Source organism: Anomaloglossus baeobatrachus, chromosome 3, assembly GCF_048569485.1.
Source record: "Anomaloglossus baeobatrachus isolate aAnoBae1 chromosome 3, aAnoBae1.hap1, whole genome shotgun sequence".
NCBI classification, from domain to species: Eukaryota; Metazoa; Chordata; class Amphibia; order Anura; family Aromobatidae; genus Anomaloglossus; species Anomaloglossus baeobatrachus.
In genome coordinates this window covers 40,632,976-40,653,884 of record NC_134355.1, presented here as the reverse complement: position 1 = coordinate 40,653,884, position 20,909 = coordinate 40,632,976, and the positions used below count along the sequence as shown (strand labels likewise).

The 20,909-nt window shown below is 42.1% G+C and overlaps 1 protein-coding gene across 1 annotated transcript in view; it reads left to right on the top strand.

Annotated features, from left to right (window-relative positions):
* PROX1 (prospero homeobox 1) overlaps nucleotides 1-20,909 on the top strand; it is a 135,049-nt gene that overhangs the window by 89,249 nt on the left and 24,891 nt on the right. The window contains exon 4 of the mRNA XM_075339142.1: nucleotides 2,027-2,221. Within this exon, the coding sequence (XP_075195257.1) occupies nucleotides 2,027-2,221 (195 nt within the window). The remainder of the gene's footprint in view (nucleotides 1-2,026; nucleotides 2,222-20,909) is intronic.

Sequence of the window (20,909 nt, the reverse complement as noted above, 5' to 3'; positions counted from 1 at the left end):
TTTTCTCCTAGGCTTTACACGTTGCGACGTCGTTACCGGCGCCGGATGTGAGTCACTTTCGATTTGACCCCGACGATATCGCAACGTGCAAAGTACCCCTAAGACAAGAGAAGGATGAAAGTTGAATGGGTGCCTCTCTAGATGCCATTTATTTGCCTTCTATAAACCATAGATTTGAGATTTGAGCAAAAAAATATTTCAGGGCCTTGGTCCATTGGCTATGGCGGTAGTCTGTGGCCACTGGACTAGACCCCTACAAAGGACCCTGGTCCATTGGCTATGGCGGTACTCTGTAGCCACTGGACTAGACACCTTAAAGGACCCTGATACATCGGCTATGGCGGTACTCTGTGACCACTGGACTAGACACCTGCAAAGGACCCTGATACATCGGCTATGGCGGTACTCTGTGGCCGCTGGACTAGACACCTGCAAAGGACCCTGATCCATCAGCTATGACGATACTCTGTAGCCACTGGACTAGACACGTGCAAAGGACCCTAATCCATTGGCTATGACGGTACTCTGTAGCCACTGGACTAGACACCTGCAAACTTTTTACGACGTGCAGCATCCACGGTGCCTCTTCTGATCATTAGGGCGAGTAGGATGCACCCATAGTAGGGGCCTACTGATCAAAAGGGGCATTGAGGATGCTGGAAGTTTTTCAGGTCTCTGGTCTGGCGACCATGGACTACTGAAAGTGGCCACATCACACCTTACAGGTTCCTCTGTTAAAAATATGGATTCTTTTTTTTTTTACTAGCTGATTCAAGCTTGTAATATTTTAGTATCATAGAGAGACGATTACATTGATTTGATGCAAATCGAATTTGTGTTGAATTTTTAGGAATTTGCTAAACTCAGGAAATTTGAACAATTTGCAATTTGACTACAATGGATGCCACAAAACGATTGCGTCATCCAGAGAATGCTCATTTGACCTTAGAAGGCACGGCCTGATGGGCTTCCACATAATAACTTGCAGCTATTACATCACATAGTGCATCCTGATTGGCAGTACTATACTATCATAGCCTGTATAAAATGAGAAGTAGGAGATGTAGCACCCATTTTGTAGTGAATCTGGATAGTGGGAGGACGTCACAGCACAGCAGTGAAGGACCGTGTGTATGGTTTGGTCACTTTGAGATCACTAAGGCTGTATTTACATTAAAGAACTTGAAAGGGGATGGATACACACTGCTAGGAGACTTCAGAGTGTAAGGCCTAAGACACACGGCATCAAAATCGGAGCGAGTGGAAAGCAATAAAACATCGCATTCCACTCGGACCAATATTAGCCCATGTGTCAGAACCCATGAGCGATTATTTTCTCAGCCCTAATCTGACCGAGAAAACAGTCGCAGCTGTGAGCGCAATGCGATCCTTGTTTCTCTCGCACGCATTCAAGTCTGTGGGGCGAGAGAAAAATCGCACTGCACTCGCGGTACACCGGTGTAATGCGAGTTCAGGGTGAGAATGGCAATAGCCGGCAACGGAGGAGATAGGGAGATAAATCCCTCCCTCTGCAGCGCCAGCCCTCCCCTCCTCAGTGCTGGCCCACCCCTCCTCAGCGCCGACCCACCCCTCTTCAGCGCTGGCCCGCCCCTCCTCAGCGCTGGCCCGCCCCCCGCAGCTGGGGTCCAATCGCATTATTGGACGTCAGTCGCAATGACATTCGCATGACACTCGGCTCCCGCTGTGCTGCCAGTGTGAGCCGAGTGTCATGCGAGGATTGCAGTAGTCCCCGTGTGGCCCTGGCCTTGCACACATCTTTCAGGGCAATTGTAGGATTTGAAGAACTTGGAATTTGTACAAATCAATTTCCTGCAAGTCAATTTCTTGGGACAACATCTGCAAAGCTGATGAATGTAAATTTCCAAAGATAACCAATTTTCTAGCTTTGTTAAGAATTGGCACTTCTGTACGCAGCGACTGTCGGACGATAACTCACTCGTTTTATGAGGACATATGGTTTTACAGTAGATTTTTATGTCTCATCCTTTTCTTACCTATCTCCCAGTTTAATAGATGCATTACCTCTCAACTCATCAAGTGGTTCAGCAACTTCCGGGAGTTCTACTACATCCAAATGGAGAAGTATGCCAGGCAAGCCATTAACGATGGTGTAACCAGCACAGAAGAGCTGTCCATCACCCGGGACTGTGAGCTATACCGGGCCCTGAACATGCACTACAACAAAGCCAATGACTTTGAGGTACGATTATCACTCTTCTATTAACAGTCTATATAAGAAGTACTCTACCAGGGAGGAATCCGTAGTTGTGGGCCTTCCAGATTACTGCTTTGGTACCAAATTGCAATGACTTCTGTTCCTTATACAAACAAGCTCTCAATAAAGAAAGCTATCTCATAATTACCACTTAGGAGAGGTATCTACCCTATAAGTCGCCGAGCCTTACAACATGACCAGGGATAAATGCCAAGCCAGAAACTTATCTACAGAGAGCTGTTTCGGTATTTTTGGCCCTTATCAGTGTAGAGTCAGGCTGAGTGCAAGGCCCTTGATGCAATAACGCTAAAGCAATGGTTCTTCTTAGAGAAAACCTAGTATGGAGCACAACATGGGGGTAAAGTATACAAATTAGCTCTCGTATTACAAGTAACACCTAGGAAAGTTAGCTCCTAGTTGGTACTCACGAGATAATAAGAAACAAATCTGGTTACTGATGTCTTTGGTTCCTTACAATTGTGACCTCTTTGAAAAGTAATATTTAAAGTAGAAAATTTAAAATTATTATTATTATTGTAAAAAATAGTTTTATTCTGAGAAATATTTTTTTTTGAAAATTAGTTGAATTGTTTTTTTTAGGGGCCAACTAATTCTCAAAGATTAATATTCTATCTCAGATCTCATGGCATTGCTTTATTGAATAGTCTCTGTGGAAAGTATTTATTCATTAAAGAACTCCTAAATTACAAAAATTTAATTAGAGAGGACCTATTAGCACGTAGTTACATGTGGAAGTAGCGGTATGGCTGAATTTGTGCTCATCCCCCAATAAAAATAATACTTTATTTTTAGAGATCCGATGAACCACTTAGGAAAAATCTAGTGTAGAAAATATATGCAAATTAGGCTAGAAGTGCACTGGGGGCGTGTCAGTGCACTTGGTCTGCCTCTTCCAAATGTGTTCACACACCCCCAGTGCAATTTCACCCTTATTTGCATATGGCTTTTGTACTAGATTTCTCATGACTGGCACATCGGATCTCTACATAACAGGTATCATTTTGATTGAGTAACAAGCACTTACTACCATACAATAATTCCATATGTAATAATGATTTCTTCATATGTTATACCCCATAACTGGATTCCATACATCAGTGTGTCAACCGTTTTAACTGGAGGTGAGCGGATCACTTTGCAGAACTCCATTCCATGGTCCAGTACTCTCAGGCTGTAGATAGGAACTGCGTGAATCTGCAGAGCTTCCAGGTTCCCCAGTGCGATGTTTTCTTTGCCGGCCTGGCGTGACATCGCATGTCTGGTGTGCTGCGTACGTTTCGCCAGCCCGACTAATCGTGAGCCGAGTCTGGGATTCCGGAGGGTAAGGAAATTTGCACAACTTCTGTACATGGCCAGAAGCGTTTCGCTGACCTGGACCGTGGACCCGGTGATGCTCAAAGGATCCACTCAACTCTAGTGTTAACCATTTGCACTACAGCCGATGCAGTTTTGCTGAATGTGACATTAACCTTCCTCTTTGCTCGTGCTGGAAAGAACAAAATTCATCAGCTAGCGATGAAATTGGATACGGCGTGGTTTTTTAGCAAACCGAGCATTTGCCATATTTAGCCTCGTCCGCTCCTTACAGACATATTTTGCTGATCCTTGGCTGTGATTAAACCTCTGATACGAGGCTGTTTCCTCTGAAATCACCAGCGTGCCCCTTATACGGCTCTCGTACCCCAGCGTGCTTTTCAAATCTACTTGACTTTCACTTACACTTGTGATATAGGTTAAGTACCAGCCATGATTAAGCAGTGAACTTGTCCCATCATAAACTGTGTCGCTGACTTGCCATTCCCTGTAGTTTGCCCTGCGTCAGGCACTTAAAAGCAAAGTCACATTAGATGCAGGAAAAGATTCTGGCCTTGTCATTTTTAGCTGTAGCCTTATGGCCAATGCCCAGAGGTGCTTACAGCACAAAAATACAATGGCTCGCATTATTCTTTGTTGATGACCAATATTTCAGATGACTCGCTCTTTGCTCTCATTCACATTTTGACACCAGAGGAAGGAGATGCAGAATTCACTTTAGAAATAATTAAGATTCAATGTACGTTTTTCATATAAAACGTTAAGTATGTGGTGATAAGAAGCAGCAAATGACATTTGGGTTGGCATAAGTAAATGTAGCTTGAATATATATTTACCTATGGAATATAATGGAGAAAAGAAATAATAATAAAAAGAGGTTCTGACATGTCAAATCATTTTGGTACGGGTCTGGGTGTTAAGACCCCAAATAATGTCCATAAAGAAAGATCCCAGGACTAAAGGCCCCAGACACGCTACGATTTATCTGCCGATATGCCGTCGGGGTCACAGTTTTCGTGACGCACTTCCATCGTTGTTAGCGATGTCGTTGCGTGTGACACCTACAAGCAACTCCGAACGATCTTAAAAATAGCAAAAATCGTTGATCGTTGACACGTCGTTCAGTTTCAAAATAATGTTCGTCGTTTCGAATGCAGCAGACATATTGCTACGTTTGACACCCTGCCAACGACGAACAACATAGTTTGTGCGTCCGTCATCAGCGACACGGGCGTGTCGTTACGAGCAATGCTCCACGCCTCCTCCGCTCTGATTGGTGTCACGGCAGGGTGTATGCTATGGACAATTATACGCCTCTGTCGTTGCCGGAATCGTTGGGAGGATTGCTGTGTGACGGTGTCTACACGACCGCCTTGGTCATACAATATATCGCTGAAAGATGTTGCGTCGTTTGTGAGATGTGTACGTGTGACCGCTACAAAACGACCTATGAGCGATCTCGGCAAATCGTAGCAACGACCTGGGCGTGTCACATCGCTAATGAGATCGTTGTGTGTAAAGTGGCCTTTAATCTGATTGATTCAACTATCATAGGTGGCTGGTTGTTTTTTTCAGAAACACACAAAACTAGTTTTATTTAAAAAAATAAATAAATAAAAAAGTGTATCAATTAAAAATGTAGTAGAAATATTATAAAATAATAGCATTTATTTTTTTTTTTTTACTTTTTCAGGGTTATTTTTCAACAATAATTAATGTATCGTAAATTGTGATTCACTAGACTTTTTTAGGTGTTTCTTTATATTAATGGCGGATTATTTGATTTATTGAAACCAAGCCCCGGTCCTGCCCCCTTAGAAGAACTAATAGGTGGGCTTCCTCAGCATGTTGACAACTGATTGGTTGTTTATTTGCACTGCTCAACCACATTAAATGTGATTGGTCAAGTCTTTTTGTAATAAATCTGCTAGTCACATGCCATGTGCAGTTTAGGGGTGGCACGGTGGCTCAGTGGTTAGCACTGCAGTCTTGCAGCGCTGGGGTCCTCGGTTCAAATCCCACAAAGGACAACATCTGCAAGGAGTTTGTATGCTCTCCCTGTGTTTGCGTGGGTCTCCTCTAGGTTCTCCAGTTTCCTCCCACACTCCAAAGACCTTCCCCATTGGGACTGATTGTGAGTCCCAATGGGGACAGTGTTGCTAATGTATGTAAAGCGCTGAAATTAATGGCGCTATATAATTGAATAAACATTATATTGTTATTATATCAAGCGTAGATACATCCCTTAGACTTGTTAACACCCAATAAAAATTTCATGGATTAAGGAGCGGCCTCAGAAGTGAGAGTTCAATTCTTAAGCTGGGTTCACACAACGACAACGACGTCACTGCTACGTCACCATTTTCTGTGACGCAACAGCGACCTTGTAAGTCGCTGTTATGATCGCTGCTTAGCTGTCAAACACAGCAGAAGCAGCAGCGATCATAACGACACGCATCGCTGTGCTACATGTGCAGAGAGCAGGGAGCCGCGCACACTGCTTAGCGCTGGCTCCCTGCACTCCTAGCTACAGTACACATCGGGTTAACTACCCGATGTGTACTGCAGCTACATGTGCAGAGAGCAGGAGCCGGCACTGGCAGCGAGAGCGGCGGACGCTGGTAACGAAGGTAAATATCGGGTAACCAGGGAAAGGTCTTCCCTTGGTTACCCGATGTTTACCCTGGTTACAGCTTACCGCAGCTGCCAGATGCCGGCTCCTGCTCCCTGCTCGCTTCATTTCGTAGCTCTCTCGCTGTCATACACAGCGATGTGTGCGTCACAGCGGGAGAGCGACAACCAAAAAATGAAGCTGGACATTCAGCAACGACCGACGACCTCACAGCAGGGGCCAGGTCGTTGCTGGATGTCACACACAGCGACAGCGACGGGACGTCGCTGCAACGTCACAGAAAATGGTGACGTAGCAGCGACGTCGTTGTCGTCGTTGCTGTGTGTGACACCACCCTTAGTAACAATGTCAGAAAATGATAGAGAAATTCAAATCAAATTTCCAGGATTAAGATCATGATTGCTTAGATTTAGGATGGGCCATTAGTAATAGATGCGTGGAGGTCCGACTTCCAACTCCCCCACTAATCAGTGGTCCTGTTGCCCCTATTGTTTGTCAGGCACAGCTTCTTACTTTTAGCTTTGGTTTTCTTCAGTTCTGTGACATTCATGTCAATGGGGCTGAGGAGCTGTGCCACATTCATTATGAAATGTACAGAGCTGTGACCATGAGGAGGTTGTGGCTAACCCCTTTAAAAGTTTGGGATGTTGAGAGCGGGATCCTTGCAGATCTAATATAGACTAGTAATCTCCAACCTGTGACTCTCCAGTTACAGCTACAATACAATTTTCATTGTGCCTTGTAAGAACATACTTAGAGGTAACTACTCCCCCACCATATACTTTAGATAGCTGTGGACTGAATGACGATTCAAGGGATCGTTCGGCCGGCAGGTATCTTGCCTTCTCCCCGTTGAGTGCTCTTGTGTCCTTTATGACAGAACCCGTTGATATAGGGGGATTTACAACTTTAGTCTAATGTGTCTAGAGGCCTGTAAGCAAGTTTCACTCCTCCATTAAATATGGAAAGTACTTGGATCGCAATACTTGTATCCAAGCACAGTCCATGTTTCTTGGATGAGTGATACCGGCCTCATAGTTTCTCTGCAGTAGTGAAGATTTCTCTAAAGTAGTCTGCAGCCGACAAGCCTCCATACACATTAGATGAAATTTGGCCAAATCCAACTGCTTCTAGCCGACCATCTGATGTGTACAGAGACCTTTTGACTGTCTCGAACAGATGTCGCGTCAAAGAAAAAATGTAAATGGCCAAGATAAGCTGGCAAAATCTTTCTCTTCTTCAACGTGAGCACTTGGGGAAGTCAAGAGAAATAATTGTTGCTTAACTAACTTTCGGCCGATGGCTAATCTAATGTGTCTGGCCAACTTAAAAGCCATGCAAAGCAAGCGGCAGTCTATAGTCTGGCAGTAAAACATCAGACGATTGGAATTTCCCACGATTTGCAGTTTATTATCGGGCATCTTACACAGTTAAAGGTATCAGTGGTGATTATAGCATTATATCAGGGCAGTTCAAGTTGGCCGCTCTGGTTTTAGTTTGCCCTGCAGTCCTCTGCTTACCGGTATCCAAAGTCTGATAACATATCCTCATCAAACTCAAATTACTTCTTTGTAATATCACCTGTAGCGCTCTCGAGTCAGACAAAGAGGCCGCATCCGAGTCACCACTTTGTCGGCGAGATTGCTTTTCTGTCGAATAATTGCGTCTCTTTATGCCACTTCCTCATTGTGCCGTAGATGTTCGCAGATCACCGAAAATGAAGTGGGCAGAGAGGTCTGTAGTCTTTGTTTTAACGTCACTCATTACCCCTGTGTCTCCTTCTTGTCTTTTTTTTTTGTCTGTGTGTCATTGGCTCCAATTCGAAACCCCATGTGAGATCTACTTTATACCTCCTTACTCAACGTCTCTATTAGTTCTACCGTATCGTCACCCTTTTTTTTTTCTTCCCCGACATCCTTAAAGAAAAAGATACAGTGTAATGTTGCTTTACTTTCCTTATTGTTCTTTGTTGAGATGAACAAAGCATTTTCTACAGTGGCTATAGCACATAATTATACAGCTTTCAATAGCAGTGTCTTGGCACATATCAAAGTTCAGAAGAGGCTTTAGAAAAAAAAGATGTTTTGTGGCAGCCTAGGGAGGGTCTCATCTTTCCTTCAGAAAATAGTTCAAGGCTCTTCTGTCAAGCTTCCCTACTTAGAGCTTTCTCTCCTCCTGCTTCATAAAGTTTAAAGGGGATTCAGTGGAGCTCTGTGATCTCTTTCCTTTGAAAGATTGTGCACAGAGCAGTCCTTTGACTTCAAGAGTTCACAGATTCATGTCTTTAGGTATCATATGTCTGACCTTATCAGTTACTCTATTTAATGTAGGAGAAAAAGTCTAAACGCTTTGTGTTGGTCTGTTTTGCATCTGTGAAATGATTTGGTGAAAAGACCATCCTTTTTAATATGCCACAGAGAAGCCATTTCTGGCTGTAACCTACCCTGTGGATCTTTTGGAAAGACAGAAAAGGGGTAAAAAGGGGGGAAAGAGAAAAAAAAAAAGCTCCGGCCTTGTGTCTTGTACACGGATGATTTCACATTTACAATACAATTATGCTATAACAGTCCCGTACAAAACAAATCTTTTTCTTTCCGCTTTCCGCCTTCCCACCTCTATCTGATGCGTCGGTGCTTCCCTTCTAACCAACGAGCACAAGTATTAAATACATTGTGCTATCTGGCCGCCTAAGCCTGGACGGCCCTAGCATTTCCCTTGCTGTGACCTACCCTTAAGGCCCTTATAATTAATTGTCCTTTAGAGATGAGGAAAGTTCAAAGACAGTGTGCGCCAGCGATGTCTATTGTCTGACATTCACATCTCCTTCATTACACAAAAAAAAGGTTATCAATAGGCCGGGTACAGACTCATTTCTAACAGCTGCTGGTGATTTATTTGGCGTCCAGCACGGAAATCAATCAGTTTCTCCATTTCTAAAAGGGGACGAAGAGGAGACATTTCTTGATATTATGTATTTCTTCGCGCATTGTAGCTAAGACGTTCTCTGGTACGAATTCTGATTTTAAGAAACTGCTTTCTATGAAAGGAGTCAGGGGGTTCTAGGTGCAACGCAATCATGTCAGAGAGGTCTAGGTGCAAGGCTGTACACATTGGGAGGTCTAGGTGTAAGGCTGTACTCTCGGGGAGTACAAGGTGTAAGGCTGTACTCTCAGGGAGTACAAGGTGCAAAGCTGTACTCTCAGGGAGGACAAGATGTAAGCCTATACTCTCAGGGAGTACAAGATGCAAGGCTATACTCTCAGGGAACACAAGGTGCAAGGTTGTGCTCTCATTGAAGACAAGGTGTAAGGCTGTACTCTCAGGGAGTACAAGGTATAAGGCTCTACTCTCAGGGATGACAAAGAGCAAGGCTGTACTCTCAGGGAGTACAAGGTGCAAGGCTGTACTCTCAGGGAACACAAGGTACAAGGCTGTACTCTCAGGGAACACAAGGTACAAGGCTGTACTCTCAGGGAACACAAGGTACAAAGCTGTACTCTGAGGGAGTACAAGATGCAAGGCTGTACTCTCAGGGAACACAAGGTACAAAGCTGTACTCTCAGGGAGTACAAGATGCAAGGCTGTACTCTCAGGGAGTACAAGGTGCAAGGCTGTACTCTCAGGGAACACAAGGTGCAAGGCTGTACTCTCAGGGAACACAAGGTGCAAGGTTGTGCTCTCATTGAAGACAAGGTGTAAGGCTGTACTCTCAGGGAGTACAAGGTATGAGGCTCTACTCTCAGGGAACACAAGGTACAAAGCTGTACTCTCAGGGAGTACAAGATACAAGGCTGTACTCTCAGGGAGTACAAGGTGCAAGGCTGTACTCTCAGGGAGTACAAGATACAAGGCTGTACTCTCAGTGAACACAAGGTGCAAGGCTGTACTCTCAGGGAGTACAAGGTGCAAGGCTGTACTCTCAGGGAACACAAGGTGCAAGGCTGTACTCTCAGGGAGTACAAGGTGCAAGGCTGTACTCTCAGGGAGTACAAGGTACAAGGCTGTACTCTCAGGGAAGACTAGGTGCAAGGCTGTACTCTCAGGGAGTAGAAGGTGCAAGGCTGTACTCTCAGGGAACACAAGGTGCAAGGCTGTACTCTCAGGGAGTACAAGGTGCAAGTCTGTACTCTCAGGGAACACAAGGTGCAAGGCTGTACTCTCAGGGAGTACAAGGTGCAAGGCTGTACTCTCAGGGAGTACAAGGTGCAAGGCTGTACTCTCAGGGAACACAAGGTACAAGGCTGTACTCTCAGGGAGTACAAGATACAAGGCTGTACTCTCAGGGAGTACAAGGTGCAAGGCTGTACTCTCAGGGAGTACAAGGTGCAAGGCTGTACTCTCAGGGAGTACAAGGTACAAGGCTGTACTCTCAGGGAACACAAGGTGCAAGGCTGTACTCTCAGGGAGTACAAGGTGCAAGGCTGTACTCTCAGGGAACACAAGGTACAAGGCTGTACTCTCAGGGAGTACAAGGTGCAAGGCTGTACTCTCAGGGAGTACAAGATGCAAGGCTGTACTCTCAGGGAAGACTAGGTATTACAGGGGCTTCAGTTGTGGATTTGCCATGTGGATTTGGAGCACAGCTCCAGAGCACATTACAATATATTACACAAAAAAGCATGTCACATATGGAGAATTATTATATGTGTGATCTGAGAACTAATTAACTGTGTACCGGATTATAGTGTTTTTCGCACATTTTTTTCAATGTTTGTAAACACCACAGATTTAAAAAATTCTTTTATATATTATTTTTTTCCAAATGTTGTGAATTTTTTTTATTGTTTATTTTGACATTTTTCAAGTCCTTAAAATATGTTCAATGTTGACTTAAAAAAAATGATGGCTCTTGATAGAAAGAGGATAAAACAATGAAAGGGGGGAAAAAAAGAAAAATATCCGAATTCTTAATAGTTAAAAAATAAATAAATAAATCAAAGTTAAAAATGTATTATATACCAACTACCTATGGCATTCTGTATTTTAGTAACTTGAATCTTGAGAGCGACTTGTATTCCAAGACACGCATCGGGGTTCTTGTCAGGTCTTTGATACTCTTAGCAATTTGACCTCCCTGTCACTGGTGTCAATCTTTAGCCCATGACCCCAACTTGCCAGACAACTTGAGAAAATCAGGAGGAATATCACATTTAAAATGAGGCTCTGGCCTGACAAAACGGGATCATTGTTAGCAGAGTGTTCCCGGAGCAGACATAATATGCATTCTGCTCTGCTAAACAACAAACACGCCGATCATTCATGCAACAGGTTCCCCGTACTTAAGAAGAAACTGTAGATACTATCGTACGTAGACACAGCTCATACAGTAATGCAAAAAAGGGCTCATCAAAAATTAAAGCTGCTCTTATGAATCTTTAATTGGAAGCAATGAAAAGGGACACAGGCGAAGCCAAGTGTTTTGTTTCCAGATTCTCTTCAGGGTTTGCTTGCTATTGTGTGTCCACTTTCTCAAGCAGACATTCACTTTACAAACTGACATAAGTCACTTCTGAACAGACAAGCAGCTGCCTCCCCGCAAACACCTAACCTATTCAGTGAAAGCCGCTGTCAGGTGACGAGGCCTTTTAGCACTTTCCAGACCCGCCGCTTATTTCCATCACAACAAAATAATGCTTCCTGCAGGCGCTGCTTAAATCTTCCAGCAGGAGCAATCACTGAGACATTAACTATTCCATCGAAACAAATGCACTTACAATGCTGGACAAGTCCCAAGTGTCATGTACCCTGCAATTGTAAGAAGAAACACACTCACAAATAGATAGAGAGATAGATAGATAGAGAGATAGAGAGAGAGAGAGAGAGATAGATAGATAGATAGAGGGATAGAGGGATAGATAGAGGGATAGATAGATAGATAGATAGAGGGATAGATAGATAGATAGAGAGATAGATAGATAGAGAGATAGAGAGAGATAGATAGATAGATAGATAGAGGGATAGAGGGATAGATAGAGGGATAGATAGAGAGATAGATAGATAGATAGAGGGATAGATAGATAGAGGGATAGATAGAGGGATAGATAGATAGATAGATAGAGGGATACATAGATAGATAGAGGGATAGATAGATAGAGGGATAGATAGATAGATAGAGGGATAGATAGAGAGATAGAGAGATAGATAGAGGGATAGATAGATAGATAGATAGAGGGATAGATAGATAGATAGATAGATAGAGGGATAGATAGATAGAGGGATAGATAGATAGATAGATAGATAGAGGGATAGATAGATAGATAGATAGATGGATAGATAGAGGGATAGATAGATAGATAGATAGATAGAGAGATAGATAGATAGATAGATAGAGGGTTAGATAGATAGATAGAGGGATAGATAGAGATAGATAGATAGATAGAGGGATAGATAGAGGGATAGATAGAGGGATAGATAGAGGGATAGATAGAGGGATAGATAGAGGGATAGATAGATAGATAGAGGGATAAATAGATGATGGATAGATAGATAGATAGAGGGATAGAAGGATGGATGGATAGATAGAGGGATAGATAGAGGGATAGATAGATGGATAGATAGAGGGATAGAGGGATATATAGATGGATAGATAGAGGATAGATAGATGATGGATGGATAGATAGATAGATGGATGGATAGATAGAGGGATGGATGGATAGATAGAGGGATAGATAGATAGGTAATATGAGATAGATAGATAGATAATATAGATAGAGGGATAGATAGATAGATATAGATAATGATAGATAGATGGATAGATAGATAAAAAATTGGAACAGCATAAAAAATTACAGAGGCTGCAAAACCTTCAACAAATCTTAATCTTATTGGTAATGATATAGTAGACAAAAGGAAGCAGCACTCCAAATTTCAATTGAAAAAAGTGGACTTTATTAGCCCATATGGCATGGCGACGTTTCGGCTGTGACCAGCCTTTATCAAGCTTCCTTTTTTCTACTAGATAGTTAATCACTGTTACTTTATTCATATAATTTATACTTCTCATTATACCCTTCTCATGTACAGTATCATTGAATTAATGGTGCACTAAAAAGAAATAATAATGGATGAATATTTCAGTATGAAAAGATAGCTAAAGAGATATATATATATATTAGATAGGGATAGATATTCTCAAGACTCCTAAATATTAGATAAATGAGATAGATAGATAGAGGGATAGATAGAAGGATAGATAGAAGGATAGATAGAAGGATGGATGGATGGATGGATGGATGGATGGATGATAGATAGATAGAGATAGATAGATAAAAGGATAGATAGATGGATAGATAGATAGAGGGATGATAGATAGATAGAGATAGATAGATAGATAGAAGGATAGATAGATGATAGATATGAGATAGATAGATGTTCTAAAGAATGATATAAATAGGTGATAAATAGATTTCTTTACGTTAGTACAAGACTTGAACAATGAATCCTTAATCAGTTTCTTATGTAGAAATAAATGATTCATTTACTGTACGTCAGTTTTATTGGTTTTACTTGTATGCGGGGAGGTTTTCTCTAAAGTTTATGTTTTTGAAACCTCTTTATGGCTTATTTTTGAGCAAACTAAGATACATTTCTAGGAAGATAGTGCATAAAAGCTGATTATAATTTATTTAAAATAGTCCCGTGAAACTACAAACACTCTGCTCATATATCACTTTTTCTTTTACCTATGATTATTTTTTCCCTCTAATTAATCCAGAATGTAGGTGTTTGACCTGAACATACCCTCTATACATCCACTATGTTTACCAGATTAATACAATGCTACATGTTGGGTCTCCCCTCAAAGTGCAGCGTTGACTTGACTCGCCCTTGACAAAGGTAGGCTGGAAGGTCACATGAGCCCTCTCGAGCAGCCAGAAGGAGCACTCACGTGGATGCCCCCCTCCGCCTCCGCATGGCTGAGAGAACTTTTGTGACCTCATTTGCATGTTGTATGGGGAATCTTCTTGCTCCCAATCAGGGTCAATTAGTGGATAACCAACAACTCCCATTTTAGCACGACATCTAAAGGACAATCTAAAAAGAACTATAAGATGCCAGATATTTTTTTTTTAACTTCAGAATTAAAAAGTTCCCCAATTGACAACAATATATAATAAACAATAGTTCATTTGTGAAAGCTCATCCCCATTTATTCCTATGGAAAGATGTCCCTCAGGACACTATACTATCACACAATGAGGGAGATTTACTAAGCAAAATACAGAAGAGTTATGGATTACATTGCAGCAAAGTGGCATGCACACCAGGCACTAGATTTTTTTTAATGTTATTTGAGTCTCACTATAGAATAATTAAACTTTTTGATTTTAAATTCCTGATTAGTCCTTGAAACGTTAAAGGGAACCTGTCACCACATTTTTGGCCTATAAGCTGCGGCCACCACCACCGGGCTCTTCTATGCAGCATTCTAACATGCTGTATATAAGAGCCCAGGCCACTGTGACAACATAAACACTTTATAATACTTACCTAACAGTCACTCTGCGGAGGAATAGGGCCTAATGGGCGTGTCCGGTGCGGGCGCCTCCTCTTTCGGCCATCTTCGTTCTCTTTCTGAAGCCTGTGTGCATGACGCGGCTACGTCATACAATCTCGCCGGTCCTGCGCAGGAGCACTAAAATACTTTGATCTGCCCTGCTCAGGGCAGATCAAAGTGCGCCTGCTCAGGACCAGAATGGCGGCAAGTGTCGATGACGTCGGACCCATCATGCACCGCGGCTAGAGAAGAAGGAGAACAAAGATGGCCGAAAGAGGCGGCTCCGGCACCGGAGAACGGAGACACCCATTAGGCCCTATTCCACCGCAGAGCGACCGTTAGGTGAGTATTATAAAGTGTTTTTTATGTTGTCACAGCGGGCTGGGCTCTTATATACAGCATGTTAGAATACTGTATATAAGAGCCCGGTGGTGGTGGCCGCAGCTTATAAGCCAAAAAAGTGGTGACATGTTCCCTTTAAGATTTTTTTGGAATATTTTCCATTACTTACAGCAAAGATAGGGCTGCAGTTGTAAAGCGCCCAGGCCAAAAACTAGTACTCTAGCAGGATGCAGCTAAGCCCCCACTAAGTGGAGCTTCTGCAAGTGTGAACAGCACTCTATGCAAGCCATCAGTGTGCAGTTTTATCATCCAGCAATCGCCCCCTCCATTTTTTGGAAGTGTGTGTGTGATTTGCTCCTCCTGCACCTGTGATGCCTCCACTTAGTGTGGGCTTAGCTGCATCCTGCTAGAGTACTAGTTTTTGACCTGGGCGCTTTACAACTGCTGCCCTTCTTTGCTGTAATAATGCTTAATTTTTAGAGGATATTTATTCCTCTTTTTGTTGCTATTTTAATATTTTCCATTACCTTAATTTGCCTCCTTGTCTCCCACACACCATGCTTTAGTGCTGTTTTAACCACCTCATTCACGCGCCCTAAGATTTGCTTTCTACTGCTGATCAGCAAGCATCTGTGCTTTATGTAGAGTATGGGACTTTCCCTGTTGGAGCCTCTGTGCTCCCCTCTCCAATACTCACACAGCCCTTTATTCCACATTCAAATAACTATTTGTTTTTTTCTCGTACCTGAAAAAAATGACCCGATTTCCATCATTGTGTTGAATCCAATTTTCATCAATGTTTGGTCAGTGTGTCTGTTTTTACGATCAACTTTTCTACTGTGGAAAAAAAGCCAATCCAAGCTTCTCATACCCACTAAACAGTAAAAAAAAAAAATAGACAGCAGACGGAGGAAATACTTATGCCATCCATTTGCCGTTATTTTTTTCTTTCATGCACCCATTAAATTTCATTGGCAGGTTTTATCTCTGACTCAAATCAAAAAGGGAAATGTCACTGTTTTGTTGTTTTGTGGACACAGTCTGCAAAAAACGGACAATGTAATCAGCCATGTGGAATGTAATAAGTACGTGTTCATGGATAGAATATGTATGTGAAAAACAGATGTCTGAAAAAGGCCAAGATAAACTTACTTTTGATCCATGTGCTGTCCATGCAGACATGATGCTTGTAAATGACCGGAAGCTCCTGCACCCACTATGCGGACGTCACAGAGCGGTGCACATGGAACCAGTCACAACGACAACTTGCAGTTTCAAGAGCTGTCTGAACGTACCCTAAAGGCCCCGTCACACACAGAGATAAATCTTTGGCAGATTTGTGGTTGCAGTGAAATCATGGACATATTGTTCCATTTGTACACGGCCACAAACCTGGCACTGATTGTCCACAATTTCACTGCAACCACAGATCTGCCACAGATTTTTCTCTGTGTGTGACAGGGCCTTAAGAACAAGGAATAGTCCTGCTCACTGTCTATAAATGGGTGCTCAGAAAAAAAAAAATTCTATATATTTATAGAATGAATCTGGCACTCCAACATACCCTAACGCCCGTTTCACACATCCGGCATTTCGCCGGATTGCCGGATCTGGCACACTCCAGTACAGTGTAATACAGTACAATGGCATCGTGGCAACCTCAGGTCACATGCTGGCATGTGACCGTAATACACTGTACTGGAATGTTCCGGATCTGGCAATCTGGCGAAATGCCGGATGTGTGAAACGGGCATAAGCCTATGTTCACTCAGTCCACTAGAAGTATTGACAAATTGTGGATGTTCCTGGCTCTGTGTAAAGCTTAGCGGAAGAGTGCAGGAGCATTTACAAGCACTAACATGGTCCATAAATCAGACCGGACATGTTGTGATTTTTTTCTATGAACATCAGAGACTCATTTGGAAACTCTCCCGTGTGCACAAGCACATAGGCTAACATTGGTCCATGTGCGTTTTCCGTATGTATAGCACACGGACCATTCATCTAAACTACCCTGAGGCCCTGTGCACGCGTTGAGTATTTGGGGAGTTTTTTCCATCAGTATTTGTAGCCAAAACCAGGAATGGAACTATCAGAGGAAAAGTATAAGGGCACAAACACATCAGCGGTATTCTGCCGCATTGCTGGATCCGGCATAAGGGCAATACAGTACAATACAGTTCACAGACAGTGCGCTAAGCCCCGGTCACATGCTGTCACATGACCGCATGTGCCCGGAGCTTACCAGTGAACTTTAATGTACTGTACTGTCCTTGTGCCGGATCTGCGAGTGCGGCAGGAAAACGCTGATGTGAAACCAGCGTAATGGAAACATGGACACCGCATCTGCATTTTTTACCCACCCCTGGTTTTGGCTACAAATTTTGAGAAAAATAATTCACAAAACACTCAACGTGGCTCAACACAGACAGGTTGTAAATAATATAATAATATTTATTCATTTATATAGCGCTGTTAATTCCACAGCGCTTTACACACATTGCCATCAGATTCTTAGTGAGCAGCAGCTGAAAGCAGATTCTAAAGGAGCTAAAACAGCACCTCATCACAGTGTTTGTGAGAGAAGGAGGCAAAATAAGGAAATTAAGTATATTTCAAATATTCTGAATTTTGCCACTAAATGAGAAAAAAAAAACAGATTAATTTCTCAAAAAAGAGGCGTACCTAAGAGAATTGTGCCAGATTTATTAACGACATGCCCTGTTATCTCGGTGTCAAATATTGGTGTAAAGTAAGCCGGCCGAGATTATCGGAAGGATGAGAAAAGCAAAGCGTCTAATGTGCTTGAAATGGTCCATACAGCGGACACTCATCTAATGAATTTGGTGGGACTTGCTCTTGTCCAGTGTAATTTAATTTTGGACACATTTTCCCCAATGGCATCGTAAAAATTAGTGTTTTGCCTCAATTTTCCAGCCAAACCAGGAAAGTGTGAGGAGACAACAGGGGCCAGGCGTTTCTCTGCAGCCTGGGTGACTTGTGCTTAAAGGTCGTGAGGTTTTGTGTTTTCCCTCATTTTCTCATGCTTGCTTCTGCAAATAGTGACTAAGTATTTATAAGACATAACCCACAAAAACTAATTATATAAAACTGCACAGTCAATGCTCAAAAATAAAGTGATCATTTCCCTGCTGCAAGCTCCGTCCTGTCTAATCCTATATCCAGTTTTCAGCCTCCAACTTATTAAATCCTGGCATTTCTCTGCATTTTTTTTTAGGATCGCTGCAAATGAGAAATTGTGATTCTCCTCTCGGCGTATATGCATGAGGGACGTTAAAGACTTGTATTTATTTTCCCCCATTTCACCTTGTGTACAGTCTGGTCTGTGACACTGATGGTGATTATGTCATTATTTTACTCTGGGGTCTCTGGCACATCTGCAGAACTGATGTACATCTTCTTTGTTACGCTGGCATACGTCCCATATCACCAATGCTTCATTAGCCTTAGTGACTGCCTTCTTGCCAGACAAGAATGCCCAAATCTGAGCTTCTTTTGTGCATGCTTGTTCATTTATTCATCTTTGCATTTCTTGTGCTTTTTTATCTCCTTGTATTTCTAAAGAGCAGATGTCTGCGCCCCCCTCTCCCATATCTCCTGAGTCGCATGGGGAGAAGAAAAGTGACTCCTTAACCCCTGTGGGATCATGCTGACCGAAAGTGACCTTTAGCCTGGGTTTTACCCCTAGTGTGTATGAAAAGAAAAAAAAAAAAATTTCATTCCGTGGAAAGTTTTGATATATTCTAATAATTAACCTTAGTTTAAAAAAAATAAATAAAATAATATATATATATCTATATATATATATATATAGATATATATATATATATATATATATATATATATATATATATATATATATATAAATATATGTATATATATATATATATATATATATATATATATATATATATATAGATATATATTCTTTTTGCTTCTGGGGAATACCCCAAAATTCCCTAGATGATACAAAGTTCTACTTATATGGAGAAGCAAAACAGAAAAAAAAATAAATATATATATTTTATATATATATATATATATATATATATATATATATATATATATATATATATATATATATATATATATTTTTTTTTTTTATTTTTTTTTTTTTTTCTGTTTTGCTTCTCCATACAAGTAGAACTTTGTATCATCTGGGGAATTTTGGGGTATTCCCCAGAAGCAAAAAGAAAAATATATATATAGGAAAATGCGTTTCAGGACGGCTCTTATCATATTAAAGTTTGTTTGCCCGGCTTTGTAGTGGATGTTAGCCGAACCTTTCAAGGCCACATAGTTTGCAAACCTTGGTTGCAACAGATTGACCCCTTTAGAAACCAACTTTATCTGGAAGAGAAAACTGAGTTCTGTTTAACAAACTAACTACCTCGGCAGAACTTATCTGGAAGCTGAAATCAGACTATTGATTTTTCTTTTTTTTTTGTAAATTTATTTTCAAAGGACGTTACTGAATTTGATAATCGGGACTATTCACATGACCCTTCAAGTGCGTTAGGCATATTCATTAGTTAAAAAACTGTCATGGCAGCTACTTGCCGCCTCGATGTTTCACTGCCAGGTGGTGTATTCACATCAGTTGACTTTTAGGTCAAAAGTGTGTATAGTTGTCATGATTCATGCATGGCTCTGCCGTCCCTGAGCCAGTGTATGTTTCCTGCCACCGGGGTTTAGGTCTCTGGGGAGGGGCTTGTTCGTTCTGGCCTCGTTCCGAGGGTCGCGCCGACATATTTTGGTGCTGCTACTTCCGGGACGCCACCAGTAATATTTCCGGCTCTGCTGCGTGCACTGTTCCTGTGAGAAGTTCTCTGTTTCTTGTCCTGCTACCCGGTACTCTTCGACCTGACCTCCGTCTCTCCTGTCTGATCTGACCTGACCTCCGTTCCCCCGACCTGACCTCTGTTTCCCAATCTTGTCCTGACCTCCATCCTTCCTGCCCGTTCTGACCTCCATCCCTCCTTACCGACCTGTCCTCCACACCTCCAGGTCCTCCAGTCTCCTGTCTGTTCCGTGTCCTCTCCTCCCTCCTCTGTGCTTACTTGCTCTCCCAGTATCTGACCTCGGCTCTGTTCTTTGACTTTGGCTTGTTTTCCCCTTGGTACTGACGTGACATCCCGGCGTTGACCCTGACTGATCACTATCCTTGCTCATGTGTTAGCGACCTCTAGTGGGCTTCTGTCTAACTGTACTCAGGAGCTCTTTTTTTACCTGAGTCCCTGCACCCCTAATTGTAGCTTGACAATAGTGGTAGGATTGGTATAGAAAGTAAACAGATTCTAACTTTTTATCAGGGGGTCCCTTTAAAATCAGCTGCTAACAAAATGTTCCCATGCCTCTATCATGTGTGGAAAACGTAGAAGTGCTCAGTTTTCCTGCAACACCATCACATGTGAAATAAAGCATTACATACAGTCCACACCCTCATATGAAGATGCTCTTTGTAACTACTCTCCCCTAAGACTAATAGATGAGAATCCAGAAATTAAGACTCCGATCTCTTATCTCAGAATTCCCTAATAATTATATAATAATGGAGGTTTTTAACACCGTAAAGGACGGATCTATAATAGACCAGACATATAGTGAAAATAAAAATACATTTTCCCCTATAAGGGAACTATCCCATTTCCAAGTAGACTTGTTAGGGCATTTTGAGTTAACCCAAGAGACCTCCTTATTTTTAACCTCACTTTAAAGCTATGTGCACACGCTGCAGATTTGGTGCTGGAATTTTCTACATGTAATCTGCACCTTCTGGCAGAAAAACGCACCGAAAAATGCATGTCTTTGGAGCATTTTTTTTCATGCTTTTTTTATGAAATCAA